The following is a 21,797-nucleotide window of genomic DNA, read 5'->3' as shown; positions in this document are numbered from 1 at the left end:
CAAAAATTGCAACCAACAAGCAACTTTTCCTCACCAATCACCTCCCAAACTCATCGTAAAGTAATAACTAAAAATAAACAAAGAGGGAATCGACCATATCCATCCAAGAATGTAAAGTGGTCTTCTGCAAAGTTGGGGTATCATGAGCGACAACACCATAGCACCAACCAAGTCTAAATTCCATATCTTCAGATGGAAAGAAGGCATCGACCATATCTTTTTGACAGCTGATTCCCATCTGAAATTACAACTTCTGATGCCGAAGCAAAATGGACACTGAGAGTGCCACCAAAATGTCGAAACTTCACAAGCAAACAAAAACTTCCAAAAGAGCAGTGCAAGGCATAATTTGTAAACCTGAACATGTCCGCGTGAGTCGAGCAAAAATACGCAATAAGAAATTTGTAATTTGAGGGTGTGCTTACTGGGTGGAGCTGCGATTTCGTGTCCGCTGCCGCCGCTGGTCATCTGCTTCTCCGACCGCTGAACGAGAATATGAAACGTCGACGTTTTGGATTCCGAAAAAACAAGGATTCCAGGCTTTTTGATCGGAGCTTGTGTGTGGGTTTGTGTAGCAATAATCTGGGTTTGACTAGTTATTTTTGAGAGACGTCAGCGGTGAATCTGTACTGATTTCCGGCGACGTACATCTCCTGATTCAGATTCAGTCTTGACTAGTTTATAGACCAAACAAACACGTTCCAATCATTTGGCGGGTAAAGTCCACTTGTTATTACATGGCGGGTAAAATTTCAAGTCATGTTTGTTTCTTGGTCTTTAAGGTTCGAGGAACGAATCTAACAAAAACACGGGTGATTTTTTGGTCGAAAGTTCATGGCATGTGGTAGGTTGAAATGTTTTTAGCCTTTTCGGCCCCCATTGGGGATTAGTCCGACCTTTTTTTTTTGGTAAAAAGATTAGTCCTACCTTTCATGATCTGGGATACCAACTTTGGGAACGAAAAAAAAAAAAAACGAAACTTCCTAAATGCACCCTCCAAACGTTATCTAATTTGGTTCAATTTAAGCCTCAAATAGCAGTTAAATTAATATTAAATTACAGTTCAGTTTCATTTAGTTTAGGTCTTATAGTAACATAACAATGTCTGGGTGATTGATACTGGATGCTATGCTCTAATGGTATTTCTCTTTTAACTTGACAAAGTCTAACCGAATTGGTTTGGTTATTCTACGCTAATCTCCGAGAAATTACATCAATGAAAATTTACATAAAAAGAGGAAGAAACCAGCAATGCCATTTGCCTTGCTTGAATGAAATGTTCACTGCTTTTGTATGATTTCTTTCTACTGGAAAGAAATATAAAGAGATACAGCATATATGTTGGTGTTAATTGTGATCCTCTCCTCTCCTACTGGTTGCCGGAATTGATCAGCAGCTTCAGGAAACGGAAAAAAAAAATGTAGTACAACGAAAAACTTGATTAAATGGTCAATTTCGAGAACTTTGCGACAAACAGTCCGCTCGTTTTTGAAGTCAATGGATCAAAGCGCAGGGTATTTGGTACTCGCCCGTTCTTGCAAGGCCAATTTTCAGCAGCATCTATCACCTGCAATTCTGCAGAATAAGAAGGAACCGGTGAACCACAAGCCTATAAAAGTGTAAAATGATATGATTAGACTCTGATATAATGATGAATTGTTTATAGAGTAAGAACTACAAATGCAAGAGCAACCTCGAGAAGGAAAATGTAGCAGAAACAACTTCGGATCATAATGTTAGATGGTGCGGGATTAACAGATTTATGAGTTTTTCAAACAAATAGAGCCGATAATGGTGAGGATTATTCAACAGATCAGTTATTATTTTCTGGTTTCTTTATGGAAAAAGGTAATGAAAACACAAGTACTTAAACCATCGTGAAAGGTAAACCAATTTTGATTAGCCATTCCGCTACAGGTAAAATGATACTTGGTCATTTAATAGTCACCATAGTCATAAATTGCAGGCTGTAAAATACTTAAACCGTTAATTTACCTGCACAAGGATGTCCCTCGAGAAACTGCTTTACCACATCTTCGTTCTGAGCAACTGTCAAACTAATCAATAAAAAACGAAAATTAGCAAATTACAGGCAGATATCCTTTATGCGTAACGTACTAAAAGTTAAAAGGAGCAAACTACAAAAGGCACCTGCAAGTGCTATAAACAAGAATCCCCCCAGCTTTTAGCAAGCGAAAACCATTTGTTAGGAGCTTCAACTGCAAGCCAAAGACAGATATAGTCATCACTTTACTAAGCATTTTTATCAGTCAAAGGGGACGATGTATAAGGAAGCTCTGCCATGAAATGCACATGGGAAAAATTACAATAGCGAAGTAATAATCATATACAAAACTACATTGGATTGATACCGACATGTTGTTTCCTCATCTAATGGAACTTCAACAACAAGCAAAGTAGCAAGGTTCGCAAATACATTTGAAAGAAACTGATATCAGATACCTGAAGCACAGTGAGGCTATCACTTCTCTCGGCATCCAGTACACGGCGTTGAAGAGTTTCCCAGCCCCACTGTTCGAATTTCTGGACATGTTTAATTGATCCATCATGTGTGCACTCTGCATCCACTAGGACCTGAATAAACATCCAGCTAACTTAGCAAAATCCAACCAAACTAGAAATGATGTTAAACAACAAAGAGGTAACATAATTGATATTGAAAGGGTGTTAGTAATTGTCCAAAAACGTAAGGAAATAGAGAGTGCAGAGATCTGTAAAGGGGTTTAAATAAAGAACCAAAATGCGGTATTACCTTGTCATAGCCATAGCTCAAATATTCGTCGTCACGAAAAGTTTGGTATAATTCACTTTTAGTCAGTCCAACCACACCAGAGTGGCAGCCATAATAAATGAGGTCTGGAAGTTGATTCCCTGACCGCACGGCATCACTTTTTCTTATCCTAGCTGCTTGTTTCCTTTCTTTCCATGGTCTCCTAGATGTCCACTCCTTGAATGTCAAATTCTCTTCCAAAGCAGATTCACCTGCAAGATTCTAGATAGAATGATAACATATTAACAACAACAATATGCCCATAAATAGCATTCTCAAAGATGTCACTGTATCGCATATGAAGCTTCAGGTGTATGTGGATTCAGATCAGTTACATGATTTTGGATCTGAATGAACTCTCCTGGGTATGAGGGAAAAATTTGTCCCATCAGCAACAAATAGTCGGCAGCGATTGCCCAATGCATATTTCTGCAACATTGTCCTACAGGCTGCTAAACGATGGCTTGAAACATCAACACCAGTTACAGAACCCGAATCACCAAGAAGGTCGGATATCATACAAAGCTTAGCACCTAATGCCAAAATATACACGGGAGAAAACATGGTGAGCAATTTTCAGAAAATGAAAGTCATCAGTGCAACTGAATCTGCTGTTCTCACACGAAGGTTGTCAAATACAGTTTGTACGGATGCTTCTGAAACTATAGACGGTAACTATCTCTTTGTTTTTCTTGCCATTTTATAAAATTTAACAAACTTCTACAGTTGTTTTTGCAATTTCGCTACTATTCATGTTTTAGAATCAGATTACATAATTACTTAACGATAGCAGCTAAAGAATTAGTTGCATTTTCTCATCCTGCAACATATACAAAATCATTCACTCCAATTCAATGCAATATATAATAGTAACAAACAGGAACCAGAAACCACTTACCAGGAGCAGCACAAAGGTCAAGAACATGATCTCCAGCTGAGATATCCAATGCTGAAACAGCAGCACCAGAAGCTGCGTCGATTCCATATATCTAAAAATCCAAATCAAACAAACACAAACACAAAATCTCGAAATCAAAACTCGGGGACTTTTTCTTGCCACATAAGGTAAAATAAAAAACACCGCAAATGCTCAATTTTCCCCCTCACCTTCCCTTCCCGGTAAGCATTTGAGTTAGCAATCTGTACATCCGGCGGAAGAGCATAAAATCCAGGCAACCATTCCACTTCTTCAAGCTTCCACTTGATCTCAGCTTCAATCTCTTCGATTCGAGCTTCCAAACCAGGCTTTAACCTTCAAGCCAAAACAAACAAAACCCATCAAAACCCAATTCTTCCATTACAAAAACACAAACAAAAAATAGCAGGGTAAACATGCACAAATCAACAAAGTTCCAAACTTTTAATAAAAAATTAAACCAAAACATTAAAAATACTACAAAAATACTAAATTATAATTTATATATAATTTATTGTCCGTTTAATATTCATCCCATTCTAAATTTTTATTAAAAACTCGTAACCAGTTAAATTAGTTCACATTCTCCCGAAAAAAATTCATTGAGAGGATTACTAGTACCTTATGTAACGAGGGGTAGAGTGGCTCTCGGAATAAATGGAAGGGTCCAACCCGTTCTCCTTCAGAAAATCGAGGAAGGCGTCCGGCAGCGCCGGCTTCGAAGCTTCTTCTTCTTCTTCCATGAAATTCGCAGACAGATTCAAAAGCTTCAACAAATAAATCAAATCAGTGCTGAAAACCAAAGCATTTTCAACTCTGGCGGCTTAACGGTTACTGATCAAACGCGGCGCTTTAGGTTAAAACTCGAAACGGCACCGTATGGATCAAATAAATTAGAAAAAATACAAACCAATGAAAACGGTTTTGAAAACTTTGAATTTTAATTGTAAGGAAAAAATAAATGATAAAGTAAATAGTATTAAAATTAATTTTTTAATATAAAGATATGATTTTTCGTTAAAATAAACAGTATCGAAAGTTTTTCGTTAAAATTTCTTAAAAAAAATACCGTTGACAGGTTGGAAACTTTGGCATTTTTCAGCTCTCCATCTGATTCTGAGGTTTTTCAGTCTCGCTAATCTCGTAAGCTCACTGAATCGGTATGCCCTTTGCTTATTTTCTATTTTTGCTTTCAATTTTTGGTTTATTTAATCACTAATTGCTTAAACTAAATTTTGATTAATTTTTTAATTAATTTTGTGTTTAATTTAGGTAATTTGGAGCTGAGAGAGAGAGAGAGAGGAAGATGGGGCAAGCTGTAGTGGGATTCTCTGTGATTGCTTGCTTTTTCCTTCTCCAACTAAGCACTGCTAATGTTGTTCTCCAACCATCTGGAATTCTTGTCGCCGACCTTCCCGCCAAATTTGGTAACTCTTTTGCTGTTTGGTTGCTGAGAAAATATGGGATAACTAGTCTAATAAATTTCCTTCCTTTTGTTTTCTTCAGCTGCCATCAGCTTTCGATTTGAATTAAATGAATTTCGATTTTTGGGGTTTTGGTCAAGCTAAGGTGTTGGATAACCATTTCGTTTTCAGTTTGGCAACTGTTTCCAGTTTAGCAAAACCAAAATTTGAAGACTCGCGAAGTAGCTTTCAAATTTCAGTTGAAAATTGAAAACTAGAAAATGTTGCCAAACAAGTTTTCGGAAAGTAAAAAAACTGAAATGGTTGTCGAACGGGCTCTAAATGAAACAACAAAATCATATTATCCCTTTACTTTCAGGATTATATTTGGACTTAATTCGCTTTTCGACTAAATGCTTTTACTAATCATTGAAATCTGAATACTGTGATAGCTGGTGCTGTCAGTAGCTCTGAAATATGTGGAGTTTTGCTTGTGTCCGACCCTTTGCATGCCTGCTCGCCTCTACGCAATGGTCTTCAAGCAAGTGAAACCGATATAACGAGGTTTGCTTTAGTAGAAAGAGGTGAATGCCCTTTCGAGGATAAAGTGCAACACGCTCAAAATGCTGGATTTCATGCTGTGATTGTTTATGATGATAGGAAAGAAAAATTGGTTCACAGTGAGTAACCGTGTCCCTTGAAATTTCTGTTTGCTTCTTTTACATTTTCCTTGCTCGTTTCATATGTAGTTATTATTATACTGAAATTTTGGGTACTCTCTTCTTGCAGATCAAGAGAAAATCCTGGTTATACAATTAGTGAATGGAAAATATGACTTTGAAGGTATCGAGATTAGTTATTTTGAAGTTTGAATTTGTTTTGAACCTCGTATTTCCGCAAAAGGATGAATAACCTTTTTGTGAACGAGATGGAATGTCGGTTTAGAGTGGCCGGAATTGGTCACGCCCGTGTCTCTGTTGCCAGTTGACCATTTCATCGGCCATTTTGGTGAATCAGATGTCAAAATCAAAGCAAAAATTATTTTCAAATCTATATCAGCAATTCCCTTCGGTTTTCAAATGCTTGCTAGTCATGATCCTCGCCTAAAGCATGCTCTTTTTTCTATTACCTTTGAGTCTGTGAGGCTTGTTCTGTCATTAACAACATTGCTATACTTACATCCAACGTTGTGCTATGGTTTCTTTTCAGTGTTCCTCCTGTTTATTGTGAACATCCATAACTCCACCCGAATGTGTTCCATCGCGTGGATTGAAGAGACATAAGGATGATATCTGTCTGCACTGCCATGAAAATACCCGTAACAGCTGCTGTTTCAAAGTTTCCGTGAAAGCGTAAGTCTTCAACGCAACTTGAATACAAAGATTGATCGGCACTCTCCTACGCAAATCCGTTCGTATGAATCACCAGCTCAGCAAACAGGGACAAAAAGTTTAATGATCCTCTGCAAATCCGCATGTGTTGCTTGAAGCTCAGGTGTCTTTTGCCCCATTGCTCTTGAATGGATTACACAGTAGGATTATATAATTTAGGTGTAAATGTATCTAGTGTATAAGTCGACTTTGATGTAATTTAGATAGTGATTAGTGGATGTGGATGTGGATGTGGATTGCACAAAGGCCAACTCCATCTTTGAAGATGGCACTTTACGGAAGTAGCGCAAAGCAAAGATGCATGTGCACCTTGTTGCAGGGTTGATCTCAAGCGTTTCTCCTCTCCTCCAACAACTAACAATTTAACTCACTAAGTCTATCGTTTGTGAAAAAAAAAAAATGATTCTCAAGCATGTTGGTTGAATAACTGTATAATTATATTACAATAAATAATAATAAGGGAGATTTTGTATGCGGTCCTTAGTTATGACTATTCTTTGATTGAAACCTTGTTGGATTTTAATTTTTGATCGAGGTCCCTGAAATTAATGTGACAATTTATTTCTATGTACTTTACTATATTTTTTAAATTAAAAATTAGAAATTTTAGTTGTTTATATAAATGAGATTTTAAATAAAAAAACCATAATTTGTGGGATTAAAAATATTAAAATATAAATATACTATTGTGTGTATATATATAAACATGGGTACATTCATCAAAATTAACCAAAAAATTTATTGTATCAAAACATGGGTACATTCTTCAACATCACAAAGAAAAAAAGAAAAAAAAAGATATTAGGCTTAATAACATTAATAATTTTCTTTGATTAAACTTGACATGGATATATTTTAAAATCAAGGAAAAAAGAATGTACCCATATAAGTTTAAAAATGGATTAGAAAAAAATTGAATAGATTATATATATATATATATATATATATATATATATATATATATATATAATAAAAAAGGTTACATTTTACATATAACAAATTGGTATATTTAAGAATGAGTACATTTTAAGATCAAAAAGTTTTACATGAATGAGTACATATAATTAGCATGGGTACATTTAGCAAAATAAAAAGTACAAATAAAAAATATATATATGGGTACAAATACAAATAAACTCTAAAAAATATGGGCACAAAAAGAAATTAATATATGGGTACAAATTAAAACTTAAAAGAAAATTGGTACAAGTTAAAAAAAGAATTACAAATTAAAAATGAGTACAAACTAAAACAAAAAAAATATATGATAAAAAATTTAGTCATAAATATACTAATTGTAACATTTTTAACATTAAATGAATATATTTAGAAATAAAAAAAATATTTTATTATTGAAATAATTAATGATGTTATTAATACCAATGACCTTGATCAAAAATTGAAAATGAATAAGATTTTAATCAATGGAGTAGCAATATGAAGGACGCGAACATAATTTCTCCTAATAATAATTATGTGAATCACAGTTTGACGCATATACAAAAATAACTTATTAAAATAAAATGTTTCTAGAATCGAATGTGACTGGTAGGATTAAGATTCAAGAAATATAGCACATTTTAAGTTCAAGTGATACCAAATGATGTTAAGAAAATCTCATTTCTACTAACCTTTTTCAAACTCGGATTTTAATTATTGATTAACTAATCTCTTTCAAATTTTAGTTGTCCGTTTAAAAAAGAACGGACATTATGTACAAAGAATTTATCATAAGGTGTTAACAGACATAACCCACTTTTGTACATAAGCCATGAATTGGGTCAAGTTCACATCAAAGGTGGGTTCTCATCCTTGGGTGGCAAGATGTAATGTGGCCCTACGTGACTGGAACTGCAATTAGCTAACTCCCTATCTATAGGCACTCTTCCCCACAAAAAAATGAACTACCACAGCAGCACTAAATTCCTCTCACCCCACATTTTCTATCCTCAGCTGGTTTTTCCGGGAAAATTAACCAGACAGCCACCAGATCTCACAAAAACCAGAGCTACTTATATAACAGCAGTTCTTCCTCATGGGTTCTTTTGGAAGGTGACTTTTTCTATCCAGATTTGCAGTAAAATTAATTTCTAAATTTTATTTTTCCAAAATTCTTATATTGGGTTTGCTGGGTGTTGTTCTGTTATGTTGCAGCTCGGGATCGGAGGTTGTCACCGTTGATGTTCAAGAAGCCAAACATCTGCTCGAATCTGGCTATGGTTATTTGGAAGTTAGGTAAAGAACTCTCTTTCCGGTTTATTTTTTCCTTTTTTTTTTTCTCTCAAATTAGTGAACTTTATGAGAGCAACGGCACGTTACGGACTGCTTCTATAAGAGTTAAAAGCGTTTTCTGACAACTAGAAACTCTCCTGCATACTTAAAAGTGTTACGAAGGAGCGCGTTCTCTATAAGTACTTCCAATTGCTTTACTAGGATTACTTGAATTTTAATAGAAATTTCAACGTGTTTCTAATAGTGCACTTATGGTAAAAGCGTTTATGAGCAGAAGGACTTCCTACACAAACAAACACAAATGGCCTAAGTTCAAACTTTTCAATTGGGTTTTTAATTTATGTTATTTGTGATAGGACGGAGGAGGAGTACAAGAAAGGGCATGTGGATGTAAAGAAGATTTTGAACATTCCTTACATGTTCAATACACCTGAAGGTGGCTGTAACTTCTGTTTTCACTACTTTTTATTCGTATTTACCTTGAAAGTAATGAATTTCATGTCTTCTTTTACCTAGGAAGGGTAAAAAATCCCCAGTTTTTGGAAGAGGTTTCATCTGCTTGCAAAAAAGATGACCTTCTTGTTGTGGTATTTTTTTTTTACTGTCAACTTTCATGGTTTATCTTGTAGAGTTTTACTAAGAATCAAGAACATATTTCTGGTAAATATCTTACTGATATTATATTTACAGGGTTGTCAAAGTGGTGTCAGGTCCCTTTATGCAACTGCTGATCTTCAGGCTGCTGTTCGTATTCTCAAATCTGTTTCGATTTGTGCATATTTTAGAACCGATTACAGATGTTTAATAAAAAAAATAGAATTGGGGATCACTAAACCGACTATAAGCCTTATAAAAACCACGGTTTGGTGTCCCCCGACTTTATGTTTTTAGTAAAAGTTTGTAACCGGTTTTATTTGTGCATATGATCCCACCTTTCACCGTGTTCATGTTTGTTCTTTCATTTCTATCAAATTCTTAGAAGATTGTCAATGAAATGATAGGGTTTCGAGCATGTGAGCAACATGGGAGGAGGATATCTTGCTTGGGTCGAGCATAATTTTCCTGTTACTAAGCCGGAAGACGCTGACCAGAAAAAGCCAGAAGATGAGCTACCAAAAAAGGAAGAAGATGTGGACCAGCAGAAGGGAACAGAAGCAGAGCTCTAATTTCTTGGGTGGCAAGTAATATCTATATCTGTACTCTGATTTTCTGTGTGGATAGTGTATGGCATGTACTTGAGGAAGAATGTATCACTTCCAAGTATGAGGAAGGGGAATAAAATCATGGTTACGTAATTGCAAATATTGACGAAAATTTGACTCTCATCTTCTTATTCCGGCGTTGAACCTTAGTTAAACTTTGAAAAGAAAAAAAAGAATATACGAAGCTCTAAAATATCAAAGGCGGCCATGATTACATTGAATTGAATACCTTCCTAGATTAAATGTATGAATTCACAAGTATGCAAACATTCTGTTGACTCGAACTGCAGTTCTTTTTATTGACAAACGATAGGATAATCTACGTTGAATTCATTTAAGCTACGGAAAGTGGAATTCCAACGGATGACTCTTCATAGAAAGTTCCATGTCTTACCATTGCAGCAAGCTGTCGAAACGGCAAACCCTTCATTCAACATCTGGGATATCTCAAAAGTACGTTGAAACGAGCTGAAGAGGATAAGATCTTTCAGCTCTAGGCGAGTCTTGATCCAGATTATAAGGATAAGATATCTCAGCTCTTGGTTCGGTTTCAAACCTCAAAATTGAAAAAAATTGAAGTGTCAGGTGCGGCACAGTTCAGTTTGTACAGTATTAGAGAAGCACCTGGCCCAGAAGAATAATGTCGGACATAGACGGGCTTGAGCTTAATACAATCCAGTATCCATGCAAAAGACTTTCGTAGGCCGAAAAAATTACAGCATGTTCTTTAATTTTAACTTAATTGGAACATTAGTTTCTTAACTAAAAATTCATGACTATCGATCCTTTAATTTATCAAAACATGCACTTATGGTCAATTTCGTCAACTCTGTCATAAATCCGTCAAAATGAGTTATGTTGGAATGATCATTACTACAATTGGGTTAAAATTGAGTGACCATTTCTCCAATTGGGTTAAAATTGAGAAACCATTGATCTTGGTTAAAGATGAGGGACCATTACTACAATTTTCTCATTTTGTTTTTTCATATTTGCTCATTGATTCAACTTGACGTGCGTGTCAAATGATTCATTTTGAAAAAAGTTCTATTAAAGTTGACGAAAAAGACCATAGTTGCAGGTTTTGATGAATTAAGAAACAAATGTTCATGAATTTTAGTTGAGTGATCATTACTCCAATTTAGTTAAAGTTAAAGTACCATTGCTATAATTTTCTGTTTAGGCCATTTAATTTCCTCTTTAGGCCATACCAGGGACTCAAACCTTACGTGGCAGCATGTCATTGGGAGAATTTTCTGTACAGCTTTCGCTCGAAAATCCTGGTCTGCACCTGATAAAGAGAAATACAAAATTATAATTAGAACTCACAGGAGAGGAACTTCTCACTTTTATTTTCTTCTCGATCAATCTGTCTCGATCTTTCTCCGCAATCTGCAACCATGGTGCTCGAGGTAAGAGTTCCGAAACCCTAATTTCCCTCCACGACCTCGATTAATTTCTGCACTGCAAGTTCAAATTCCCCAAATTCTTCGTCTTTCTCGCGAATTAGGGTTTTAATTTTGGTTATTTTGTTCGTATATTGTTCGGGTTGCTTTGCTGGACAGGCGACAATGATCTGCATTGATAATTCGGAATGGATGCGGAACGGCGATTACGCTCCGTCCAGGTTTCAAGCTCAGGCCGATGCTGTTAATCTGATTTGCGGCGCTAAAACCCACGTAAAGATTTATGATTACTAATTGTGTATTGCTATTTATTTCCGTAATTGTTTGTTTGGTTGTTGGGTAGTTCGAGATAGGATAGTAAAACTTCGAATGCCTTAGCGGGTTGAGCTCAGCTTATTTGCATTAGTTGATTATAATCTCCCACTAAACATTGCTTCATTGGAATTATGTAACTTTTGGGATTTGAATTGCGTTCTGTTGTTTAACATATTGGTAGATTGTCATTTGACTGTGTTCTGGTGCGTTCATTGCTTCTAGAGAGGGAAAGATAGGAGCTTTTTGTGGTTGGGTATTTGTTGTTGTTCAGATATATGATCGTAATGGTTGCTTCTTGGTTTTCAATCTGAAGTGAAGTCATATGGTTTTTGTCTACAGTCTAATCCGGAGAATACAGTAGGAATTCTCACCATGGCAGGAAAAGGTGTTCGTGTTTTGGTCACTCCAACCAGTGATCTTGGCAAGATTCTGGCATGCATGCATGGTAAGTGCTTTTACTTTAATTTCTCCCACGTATGGTTTGTATTGTTATTGTAGTTTTGAACGTTTTAATGTAGTGCAAGTCTTCGACTCCTTATTGACTACATCCTCATTCTCATTTTTAGTGAGTCTTGCTTGTTATCTATAATAGAATGCATTCATTGATATTTTGACCCCTTTTGAAAATCTAGGTTTAGAAATAGGTGGTGAGATGAACCTGGCTGCTGGTATTCAGGTGGCTCAATTGGCTCTCAAGCATCGCCAAAATAAGAAACAGCAACAGAGAATTATTGTGTTCGCTGGAAGGTTCATAATCCAAGCCATGCTTTTCTTTTCATTTGGGTATTTGCTAGTTACTTACATATTGATCATTTTGACTTATGTGTGTTTCAGTACTGTCAAACATGACAAAACGCTTTTAGAGATGATTGGAAGGAAGTTAAAGAAGAACAGTGTGGCCCTTGATATTGTCAATTTTGGTGAAGAAGATGAAGCTAAGACAGAGAAGCTAGAAGCACTACTTGCTGCTGTGAACAATAATGACACCAGCCACATTGTTCATGTACCAGCAGGTCCAAGTGCTCTTTCTGATGTACTTATAAGGTCAGTTTTTTTTTTTTATTGCTTCCTCAAAATCGTTAAGTTTTAATCCTTAAAAGTTGAGTGAATACCCCTGAACTGTACTTGGGTCTCATATTAGCACCCTGAACTTTAAACATGACACTCTTTTATTTGAAAAAAAAAAAACTTTTAATATGACACTTTTTATAAAATCCGTAAATGTAACACTTAATCTTCTAGTTAACAAACTTTTTGTTTAGTTGGTCCAAAACTTGACTTTTGTTGATATTTTATAGCAAAGTGGTGAATTCAGTGGTACTTTAGCACTTAGTTATAGGCCACCTTGGTTCAAGAGTTAGGAGTTGAATGAATGAAAAAATCAGTGTCATTTAGGGGTTTGAGTGTCGAATTTTGAACTTCAAAAACTAATATAGGAAAAACTAATATAGGTTACGAAATACGGTTCATGGAGGATTGGTGAACTTTACCCTTGGAATTTTTTATCTATGTTTTCTTTTCTGTTGTGGCAGTACACCTATCTTCACCGGAGATGGGGAAGGCGGGAGTGGTTTTGCCGCAGCAGCAGCAGCTGCTGCCGCAGGTGGTGTCTCTGGTTTTGATTTCGGCGTGGATCCAAACCTGGATCCTGAGCTTGCCCTTGCTCTTAGAGTTTCAATGGAAGAAGAGAGGGCCAGACAAGAAGCAGCTGCTAAAAAGGCATCCGAGGATGCTGCCAAACAGGAAAAAGGAGGGGAGGGGCAATCCAGCTCACAAGATGCAACGATGACTGATCGTGCCAGTGTTGGAACTTCTGAAGCTGAGAATAAGAGTAGTGATTTCATGGTGGGTGCCCTTTCTTTATTTTCTTGTTTTTTATTTATTTTTAATAAGGTGGTCAGTGAGGGTGTAGCATTACAAGAAAAATATGTTCTATTGCCTAACATACCATGAAGTTTGCTAGAACCCATGAGCTCTGATTGATTCTGTTCTTGGGTTATTTTAAATGTCTTTATTTCTTTGTTATGCCTTATCTTTTGTTTTTTCCTTAGCATGAAAGAGAACTCATCATGTGCTATGTTAACTGACCATAAACTGACAACAGGATGATGAGAATGCCCTGCTACAACAGGCCCTTGCAATGTCGATGGATGAACCTGCCTCCAGCGATGATATTCGAGACACAGATATGTCCAAGGCAACTGATCCAGAGTTGGCTCTTGGTGAGTTTTTATATTTTACCATACTCCATTCATGTATGGGTGCATAGGTTGAAGAAAAATGTTAGTTTGTTGTAATTTCTCATTGGTTGGACTAGGAATCTAGAGTAAGGTGCTATTGCAGAAAATGGGAAGCTTTAACCATTTACTAATAAGCATGTGCTGCTCGTTTTGGAGTTATTTTGCTTCTGAAAAATGTGTTGTGTATGCACCATTTAACAACTGGCAGAAATCCTGAAATTCTGAGCATGTGACAGAACTGCTTTGGTTAATTTAATTAATATAGTACTCTTCTGTCGTATATTCTGTAATTTACCACTATCATTTCCGTTATCAAAATAAGCATTCAGCTTTAATTCCTGATATTTGGTGCTTGCAGCTCTTCAAATGTCTGTTCAGGAAGGGGGAAAAGATTCTGGTAGCGAGAAGGATATGAGTAAATTACTGGCCGATCAGTCTTTTGTGTCTTCCATCCTTGCCTCGGTATTTCAACAACATTCCCCCTTTTTTTTTCTTTCCTTCCCCAGAGGAGAAATGCAGTATAAAAGTATCTCTTCTAGTGAATTGATCACATGACATTTAAATGTTTCTTGCAGCTTCCAGGGGTTGACCCAAATGATCCTTCAGTTAAAGATTTGCTTGCTTCAATGCAAAACCAGTCAGAGGTGAGATTATCAAACTTCCGATTATGTTTTATGAATGGGAGAAAATAGTATTAGTCCAATTAATCTAGGCTCAACTTGTTATTTAACTTTGAAAAGATCGCAACTGGTGAGTGCTAATATTATGCTCCAGCCAAAATGAATATAAATATATGTCATTCACAGTTACTGAGGCACTCTAGGAACATTAAGATGAGCGGTACTTTTCTTAGCGTTTTTATCTGTGTATCCAACTGAGTGCTTATGCTTTAGTGGAATTTGTGAACAAGTTAGGTCAGCTACAGGCTTGATCCATATCAAGAGATGTAACATTATCCCGGCTTCTTTTGGACCCCTATAGTAACCACATCTAGCTCTATATCATCCTCAAGTGCTTTAGTGCTTCAATCTTTAGGCCTCTTGAAATAGCCTCAATTAAACTTTAAGTGCGGACTATACACAACATCTGTCAAAGATGCTCAACTAGATCACCTAGGCGTCGGGTCTAGGCTGAAAAATCATTCTTGAGTTGCACACCTAACACGAAGTTCTGTATCCTTTCCTAACATAATGTGATTTCTTTTTCCTGGATTTACTTGTGTGATTAAATTATACTCGTTCCTGTCATTTGCTGATTTGATTTTGTTTGTTCTTCTAAGCCTGATCAGAAGAAGAACGAAGACAAACCACCAAAAGAGGAGGAGAAATGATGCATGTCTGGAGTTGTCTTTTCAAAGGCAGGTTTCGTTTGCTGAATTCACCCAGTTCATGTCTGTTGCCAACTTGTGCTGAAAGATGCCTCTAATTGGGCAGCAAATCTCTCCCACGTTCAGTGATCGTCCCCCTACTCGGATTACGATTGAACTTTGGATCGATGTTTGTTCGCCAGGTCAGAAGGCTCCGTTTTTACACCATTACATTGATCTTTATCATATTTGCTTGGGACGGCTTCAGATAAACTGATGGCGTTCCAGCAAAAAATGTGCAACATTGAAATGTATCTTGCGTCGAATTGATATTTGTATTGTTACCAACCTGGTTTGTAATATGGAACTCATTTTTATTAGAGTATCAACTAGTGTGTCAATTTTTTACATTTTATTTTAAGGGAAACTAATGAAAAAGGCTTAAAAACTTTGAATTTTAATGATAAAGACAAAATAAAGGGTAAAGTGAATAGTATCAGAATTGATTTTTTAGTGTAAAAATGTGGTTTTTCGTTAAAGTGAACAGTACCGTGAGCTTTTCGTTAAAACTCCCTTTATTTTAATTATAGCTCATGATTTTATACATTTGAGTATTTAGCTAAGGACGATCTGTAGCCGTTTACAATTCACCCACTCGTTGAAACGACTCCCAGTCCCCAGATTCCGCTGTTAAAATTTGAAGAAAATTGTAGCAATGTCCTTTAACATTAATCAAATTGGAACAAAGATCTTTCAATTAAAATTCATTACCATTGGTCTCAAACTCATAAAAACGTGCATCTATGGTCGTTTTTGTCAACTTCGTCAGAATTATGTCAATTTGAGTTTTGTTAGAAAGTTGGATTAAAGTTGATGGACCATTGATACAATTTTTCTTATTTGATTTTCATATTTGCCCATTGATTCAGCCTCACGTGCATGATATGTTATTCATTTTGACGGAAGTTCTAAGAGAGTTGACGAAATTGACTATAGCTGCATGTTTTGATGAGTTGAGTGACCATTACTCCAATTAGGTTAAAGTTGAGAGACCATTACTACAATTTACTTTAAAATTTGATATCTTAAAATGTCATAAGTTTTGTCAAGCTCGCACAAATGGAGCCCCATTCGGGCCATTCCCCCCACCCCGCCGCCGCTGCCCCGCCCCCTGCCCCTCCCCTCCCGGAAGAGCGAAAACCTGCTTTCGGGCTTCGAAAATGAGAAAGGTGGAAGCTTTGGAGTTGGGTTTTCGGCTAGTGGTTGTTTTGGTCGTGGGGTGTTTGTGTAGGTAGGTCGGTGGCGGCGGTTATGTTCCTTTTTATCCTTTTTTTCCCTCTAAAAATAGAAAAAAGATAAAAACAAAAAATCGTTACTACGGGTATACGCGCGGGAAGGCAACCCACCTTTAATCCTACTTGGCATTATCATAAAACTGCCACGTGTCATACCAACTCAGGTCACCATCTCGAGAAAAGTCCGATCGCCAAGGTCCCATCCATCTTCTTCCTCCATCATTTCGCTTCGCCTGAAACCCTAATCTTCTCCAATCATAGACAAACAGAAGAAATCACAGCCATGGCGAACCCTAACCCCGCTCCCAAACAGCACCTCTACCCGGAGATCATCCACTCGAACCCAGAAGCACGTTCAATCCCTACCTCCTCAGCCCCAAATCTCTACCCTTCCCTCGACATGAAAGACCTCTACGAAAATCTATTCCCCAGAAACCCTAACCCTACCTACCAATACCAACCCTCTGCTCCGTCTGAGGCATCGGCTCCACCGTCGGCACCGCCTGTGGCCACCGAAGAGGTTCTCATCAAAATCCCCGGCGCCATTGTTAATTTAATCGACACGCACTACAGTGTTGAGCTCGCCTCCGGCGACTTCACGATCATACGCCTCGTCCAGGGCGACGACATCGTCGCCATCCTTGCCCGAGTTGGCGATGAGATCCAGTGGCCTCTGGCTAAGGACGAAGGCGCCGTCAAGCTCGACGACTCGCATTACTTCTTCTCTCTCTACGCCCCGCCGGATTCCGACTCCGGGCCCGGATCGGACCCGAAAGCGAAGACGAACGATCTGGACAATTTTTTGAACTACGGATTGACGATTGCGTCGAAAGGGCAGGAGGGATTGGTGAAGGAATTGGATGGGATTTTGAAGAGTTACTGCAGTTTTTCGGTTCAGAAGGTTTCGGATAAGGCGAAGAAGAAAGGGGAGGCGTTGGACGATACCCTGGCGTTGGAGACCTCGCCGGAGGAGTTGAGCTCGGAGAAGAAAAAGGAGTTGGAGGAGCGGAGCGCCGCGTATTGGACCACATTGGCGCCGAATGTGGAGGATTACAATGGGAGGGCTGCCAAGTTGATCGCGGCCGGGTCGGGACAGCTGATCAAGGGCATATTGTGGTGTGGGGATGTGACGGTGGAGAGGTTGAAATTGGGGAATGAGGTTATGAAGAAGCGGATGGATCCGCGGTCGAATAAGGAAGTCAGTCCCCAAACCATGAGGAGGATTAAAAGGTATAAAATTTCCGTTGTTTTTGCTTGTGATTTGGATATATACTTTTGTCTCTGATGTTGTTTGTGTCTTTGATGGATGCATTACTCCTGGTTGTCTGTTTCTGAGGAATAAATGCTAAATGTCTTGTTGTGGTTGTTTCTCTGAGGAATCTGAATGCTAAGGGCAAGTGAAATATTCCATGGAAACATAAAGTTTTATATCGTATATTGCAATGCACATTTTTATTGAACCTCTTGAAATGTTAATTCAGATTAATTGCGGAAAAATTACGAGTCTGATTTCGTACTTAGATACATGCCCAAGACTAATTTTCGTATTTGGAGTTTGGTCCTTTATCTTCTCATGTTCTTGTAGGATCCAGGGAAGATATTAGTTGCAAGTATCTGGACATTGCCTTATTGTTCTACAGCTCTGTCTACGAACATTGATTATACCGACAACAAGGGTCTTATCTTCTAGTCAAGTGTTTGGGTCCTTGCACTTTTCTTGCTGGAGTCTGTAGAATCATTTTGATAAAAACTTAACCTTTACTTGTTCGGCTGTAGGGTTAAGAAGGTGAGCAAAACGACACAGAAAGTTGCAGCTGGTGTCCTTTCTGGGGTTTTGAAAGTTTCCGGATACTTAACAAGTTCGGTGGTAAATTCCAAACTGGGAAAGAAGTTCTTCCGTCATCTGCCTGGGGAAATTTTGCTAGCATCGCTGGATGGATTTTGTACGTTGATTATCTCCATACCTAGATTTTGATTCTCTCTTTAATAACAGATAATACTTATTTTTAATTAGAACTTTTGGTCTGCGGTTCCTACTTCCTATCTTGGTTTTAATAATACTTCCACTCTGAATGATACACAAATTATCTGTATATATGTGTCATTTGGTTGCAGCTTAGAGTGGAACTCTGGGTCTCTTGGGGGTTTCATAAATTATAAGAGTGGTGATGATAATCTATTTCTTAGTTCAGTTCCAGACAATGATAATCTATTTCTTAGTTCAGTTCCAGACCAAAAATGTTCTTTTTGATCCTTTATTGAAGCGTTGATTTTCTTGCAGCTAAAGATTTTTTTTTTTTTTTCCTGTCCATCATGGCGAGTTGCCATGTATTTATCCAAAACCTATAGATATATAACCATATTTGACTATGAGGTATTAAGATTTAACATGCCATCATAGATGATCTATTAAGTATCTTTACATTTTCTGTTTCTGTAATCATTACATGACCGTTTTCAGTCATATGGTAGAATTTTAATTGTTTATATTTTCATGTAATTAGGCAAAGTGTGTGATGCTGTTGAAGTTGCCGGGAAAAATGTCATGGCAACGTCATCTACTGTAACAACTGACCTCGTCTCCCACAGGTAAGGTTCACCAGATGCATGATGCTTGAGTAATGTAGCATAGATGAAACAAATAAAGACTGAAAAGATAAACATGATTCATGTGGACAGTAGACCTAATATTTTGGCTCACTATATATTATGGATGCACTGCAAGAGGCTATTGACATTTGTGTTGGCTTCGGATCAACAAGTTAACCCTTAGTTCCATACCCAATTTATGTTTGTTGCCGGTATCGATGAAGGGGTATTCTGTCCCCATCGTTAAGTACTAATAGTTGATGAACTACTTTGCGATTTTCAATGGTATTTATGCTTCTGTGATAGTCACATAAACACTGGAGTATGTCTGTACTGCAGGTATGGTGAACAAGCAGGTAAGGCTGCAAACGACGGGCTTGATGCAGCAGGACATGCTGTCGGAACTGCGTGGACTGTTTTTAAGATACGAAAAGCACTCAACCCAAAAAGCGCTTTCAAATCCACCACCCTAGCCAAATCTGCTGCTAAGGCAGCAGCTGAGGAGGAAAGAACTAAGAAATCCAAATAACTTGTTCCGGAAAATTCTTCGTTTCAAAGATTTAGCCCCTCTAAAATTTATCATCCCCTATTTTTTTTCCCCAGAAGGTTTCAACCCGCATGAAATGTCAAGGCCTTCTTGTTGTTGTAGTTGATATTGTTGTACTAAAGTCGAAACCATGGATACATATCAATGTGACTACTTATATTTATTGAAGATGTTCACATTTGGAAATTTCCTCCCTATTTTCACCATTTTTGTCACTTAATGATTTGTAACTCAATTGGAACATCACAACACTATCACTGCCCTATGTGTTCCTTGTGTTAAAATCGTACGCGACCATAGAGTGACTACTTTTTATATTTATTGAAGATTTTCACATTTGGAAATTTCCTCCTTATTTTCACCATTTTTGTCACTTGATGATTTGTAACTCAATATGGAACATATCAACACTATCACTGCCCTATGTGTTCCTTGTGTTAAAATCGTATGCGGCCATAGAGTATATCCCCAGCCTTAGGGAAAAAAATCTTTCATGAGGTGCCCTATACGGCAGCACAGAGGAATGGGCCCCTTGCATTTGGACCCATTCCGTCCTACTCCATTTGAGTGTGCAGTACAGGGCAGCTTGGCCGAAAACTGGGCTTGTCACCTCAAATGGGAAACAAACTATTCTTGGTCATGGACTTAAAAGTTAGCACTCACCCTCTTTCAAAATTGAACCATGGTGATGGTGCATTTGCCACCAGTGCACCCACCTAGCAGCGGATCCCATCCCATCGTTGGTGTGTCCAATTGTATAACCTATCATATTACATGTATCAATAATATAAATCCAACATCAAGTGTGAGTGATTGAGTTGGGTGGACCCAAACACCTCTTGGAGTTTGCCATGCGTACCCCACTTTTTTCTTAGTTTTGCGATGTCGTCACCTTCACCGTCCAACCTTTATGCCTAATGACCGTCCAACCTTTATGCCTAACAACAACAAAGCCCAACATTTTACACATTCATTTGAACATCCAATAGGGTGCGGCTCTGTCGCGTACAACTACACACTCAGACTGTGGGATGCATTCACCCCTCGCTGAGTGTGCTGTCGTGTGCGGCACGGCAGCCACGCTTGGAGAATTTGCGGGAGATGTGAGCGCTACAGTTTTGGAGTGTATGTTGCTTTAATTCTAGGCCGCCAGCTCTTGATGGCCTCACATTTGGACCCTTTCAAGCCATGAGCAACGAATCAAATCCCTCTTTCGTGTAAATCCTCCTCCCACACACACGTGATATTCTTGTTGCCCAAACCCAATTTCTGCATCAAGGCGTCTCCACTTGATTTGCCTGTCTCATTCTATATTACAAAGTATCCTCACCCTATTTTTAGTGGTTGTTGTTATCTCTCTGAATTAAGTAATTAGCATCGATAATCCTTGGAACAATTTGCCCTTTCCCACAAATTAGAACTCCAATCATTGACATTGACAATCTTACCTAATATTTTTCATCTTTATTGCTTTAAGTGCTTCGAAAGAAAAAAGAAAAAACAAAGGTACCAAGGATGTGTCTTGATTCATGATACGCGAATTTGCCTTTACTAAACGGAAAATACCTGGTTTTTCGTTTTTTACCCGAAAATACTCACTTCTTTACAGACAAATTTTATAATTTAACATGTGCATAACCTAATTTTTCTGTGCTTTTAATTAATGATATTTATAGGTATCGGTATATGATTTGCATGATTGATTTGTTGAGAAGAACGTTGAGAAACGTATACGTCATGTCCTATTAATACTCAATGATGGTATAATGTTCATACATAATGCTAGTACATTTTAGTGCAAACATATATGTTGTCCCCCACATATGTGGCTTCAGATAATTTGGGTGTGAAACATTTTGTGATGTCAATGACTCGGATTATATCTCCCTGAGATTTCAAAGCAAAATGATGTCGTTTAACTATGAAAACCATGTAATTAAGCACACAAAGACACATCACTTAAGATATTCAAAACCATCTTAATTATATCCTTGAATCTTTTCACCTTTTTACCTGCATGTTTTTCCCAACTAGGACCCATTGAATCCATGTATGTCAAATGGCCTTCGTGCTGGAAGCCATACAATATTGAAATTATAACTCCAAAGTGATCAAATCTCTATAGATTAGAGAAAGAGGATGTGCCACTATCTACTTCTTTAGT

The 21,797-nt window shown here is 37.5% G+C and overlaps 4 protein-coding genes and 1 long non-coding RNA gene across 6 annotated transcripts; 4 read left to right on the top strand and 1 right to left on the bottom strand.

Annotated features, from left to right (window-relative positions):
* Positions 1-1,237: 1,237 nt before the first annotated feature.
* Positions 1,238-4,520, bottom strand: LOC137709946 (rRNA (cytosine-C(5))-methyltransferase NOP2C-like). Of its 2 annotated transcripts, none has more exons than XM_068448923.1 (9): positions 4,329-4,520; positions 3,899-4,043; positions 3,690-3,780; positions 3,127-3,324; positions 2,774-3,003; positions 2,464-2,595; positions 2,152-2,219; positions 1,996-2,057; positions 1,238-1,575 (listed from the first exon to the last, which is right to left on the bottom strand). In XM_068448923.1, the coding sequence occupies exons 1-9, from the start codon at positions 4,448-4,450 to the stop codon at positions 1,442-1,444; spliced, it is 1,182 nt and encodes a 393-aa protein (XP_068305024.1). In that variant the 5' UTR covers positions 4,451-4,520; the 3' UTR covers positions 1,238-1,441. The 2 variants fall into 2 exon arrangements, with proteins under 2 accessions (XP_068305024.1, XP_068305029.1); XM_068448928.1 differs by having other exon boundaries at positions 3,127-3,240.
* Positions 4,521-4,786: 266 nt separating this feature from the next.
* LOC137732174 (uncharacterized) lies at positions 4,787-5,784 on the top strand. Its single transcript, XR_011068313.1, has 3 exons — positions 4,787-4,867; positions 4,980-5,134; positions 5,563-5,784. It is a non-coding gene; the product is annotated as an uncharacterized lncRNA (long non-coding RNA).
* Positions 5,785-8,400: 2,616 nt separating this feature from the next.
* On the top strand, positions 8,401-10,054 carry LOC137735898 (thiosulfate sulfurtransferase 18-like). The gene is made up of 6 exons (XM_068475253.1): positions 8,401-8,553; positions 8,656-8,736; positions 9,090-9,169; positions 9,250-9,320; positions 9,424-9,477; positions 9,735-10,054. The coding sequence occupies exons 1-6, from the start codon at positions 8,537-8,539 to the stop codon at positions 9,897-9,899; spliced, it is 468 nt and encodes a 155-aa protein (XP_068331354.1). The 5' UTR covers positions 8,401-8,536; the 3' UTR covers positions 9,900-10,054.
* A 1,181-nt stretch (positions 10,055-11,235) lies between these two features.
* LOC137739177 (26S proteasome non-ATPase regulatory subunit 4 homolog) lies at positions 11,236-15,587 on the top strand. The gene is made up of 10 exons (XM_068478715.1): positions 11,236-11,347; positions 11,501-11,614; positions 11,996-12,101; positions 12,289-12,403; positions 12,491-12,700; positions 13,189-13,501; positions 13,761-13,878; positions 14,255-14,358; positions 14,472-14,540; positions 15,176-15,587. Exons 1-10 carry the CDS (start codon positions 11,336-11,338, stop codon positions 15,224-15,226), a joined length of 1,212 nt encoding a protein of 403 aa, XP_068334816.1. The 5' UTR covers positions 11,236-11,335; the 3' UTR covers positions 15,227-15,587.
* A 1,073-nt stretch (positions 15,588-16,660) lies between these two features.
* On the top strand, positions 16,661-19,787 carry LOC137746190 (protein EARLY-RESPONSIVE TO DEHYDRATION 7, chloroplastic-like). Its single transcript, XM_068486267.1, has 4 exons — positions 16,661-17,727; positions 18,274-18,440; positions 19,002-19,086; positions 19,426-19,787. Exons 1-4 carry the CDS (start codon positions 16,781-16,783, stop codon positions 19,613-19,615), a joined length of 1,389 nt encoding a protein of 462 aa, XP_068342368.1. The 5' UTR covers positions 16,661-16,780; the 3' UTR covers positions 19,616-19,787.
* The last annotated feature ends 2,010 nt before the right edge of the window (positions 19,788-21,797 follow it).

The sequence above is a fragment of the Pyrus communis genome, chromosome 1, assembly GCF_963583255.1.
Source record: "Pyrus communis chromosome 1, drPyrComm1.1, whole genome shotgun sequence".
In the NCBI taxonomy this organism is placed as follows: Eukaryota; Viridiplantae; Streptophyta; class Magnoliopsida; order Rosales; family Rosaceae; genus Pyrus; species Pyrus communis.
This window is presented reverse-complemented; position numbering and strand designations above follow the sequence as displayed.

Excerpts from the sequence above, each read along its gene's own strand:
- LOC137735898 (XM_068475253.1), top strand. Across the intron at positions 8,737-9,089 it reads TATGGTTATTTGGAAGTTAG|GACGGAGGAGGAGTACAAGA; the intron begins GTAAAGAACTCT and ends TATTTGTGATAG. Across the intron at positions 9,170-9,249 it reads CATGTTCAATACACCTGAAG|GAAGGGTAAAAAATCCCCAG; the intron begins GTGGCTGTAACT and ends TCTTTTACCTAG.
- LOC137709946 (XM_068448923.1), bottom strand. The coding sequence starts at position 4,450 with ATGGAAGAAGAAGAAGAAGCTTCGAAGCCGGCGCTGCCGGACGCCTTC. Across the intron at positions 2,596-2,773 it reads TGAGCTATGGCTATGACAAG|GTCCTAGTGGATGCAGAGTG; the intron begins GTAATACCGCAT and ends ATGTTTATTCAG. Across the intron at positions 2,058-2,151 it reads CTTGTTTATAGCACTTGCAG|TTTGACAGTTGCTCAGAACG; the intron begins GTGCCTTTTGTA and ends TTTATTGATTAG.
- LOC137739177 (XM_068478715.1), top strand. Across the intron at positions 11,615-11,995 it reads TTTGCGGCGCTAAAACCCAC|TCTAATCCGGAGAATACAGT; the intron begins GTAAAGATTTAT and ends TTTTGTCTACAG. Across the intron at positions 14,541-15,175 it reads CAATGCAAAACCAGTCAGAG|CCTGATCAGAAGAAGAACGA; the intron begins GTGAGATTATCA and ends TGTTCTTCTAAG.
- LOC137746190 (XM_068486267.1), top strand. The coding sequence starts at position 16,781 with ATGGCGAACCCTAACCCCGCTCCCAAACAGCACCTCTACCCGGAGATC. Across the intron at positions 17,728-18,273 it reads ACCATGAGGAGGATTAAAAG|GGTTAAGAAGGTGAGCAAAA; the intron begins GTATAAAATTTC and ends GTTCGGCTGTAG. Across the intron at positions 19,087-19,425 it reads ACTGACCTCGTCTCCCACAG|GTATGGTGAACAAGCAGGTA; the intron begins GTAAGGTTCACC and ends TCTGTACTGCAG.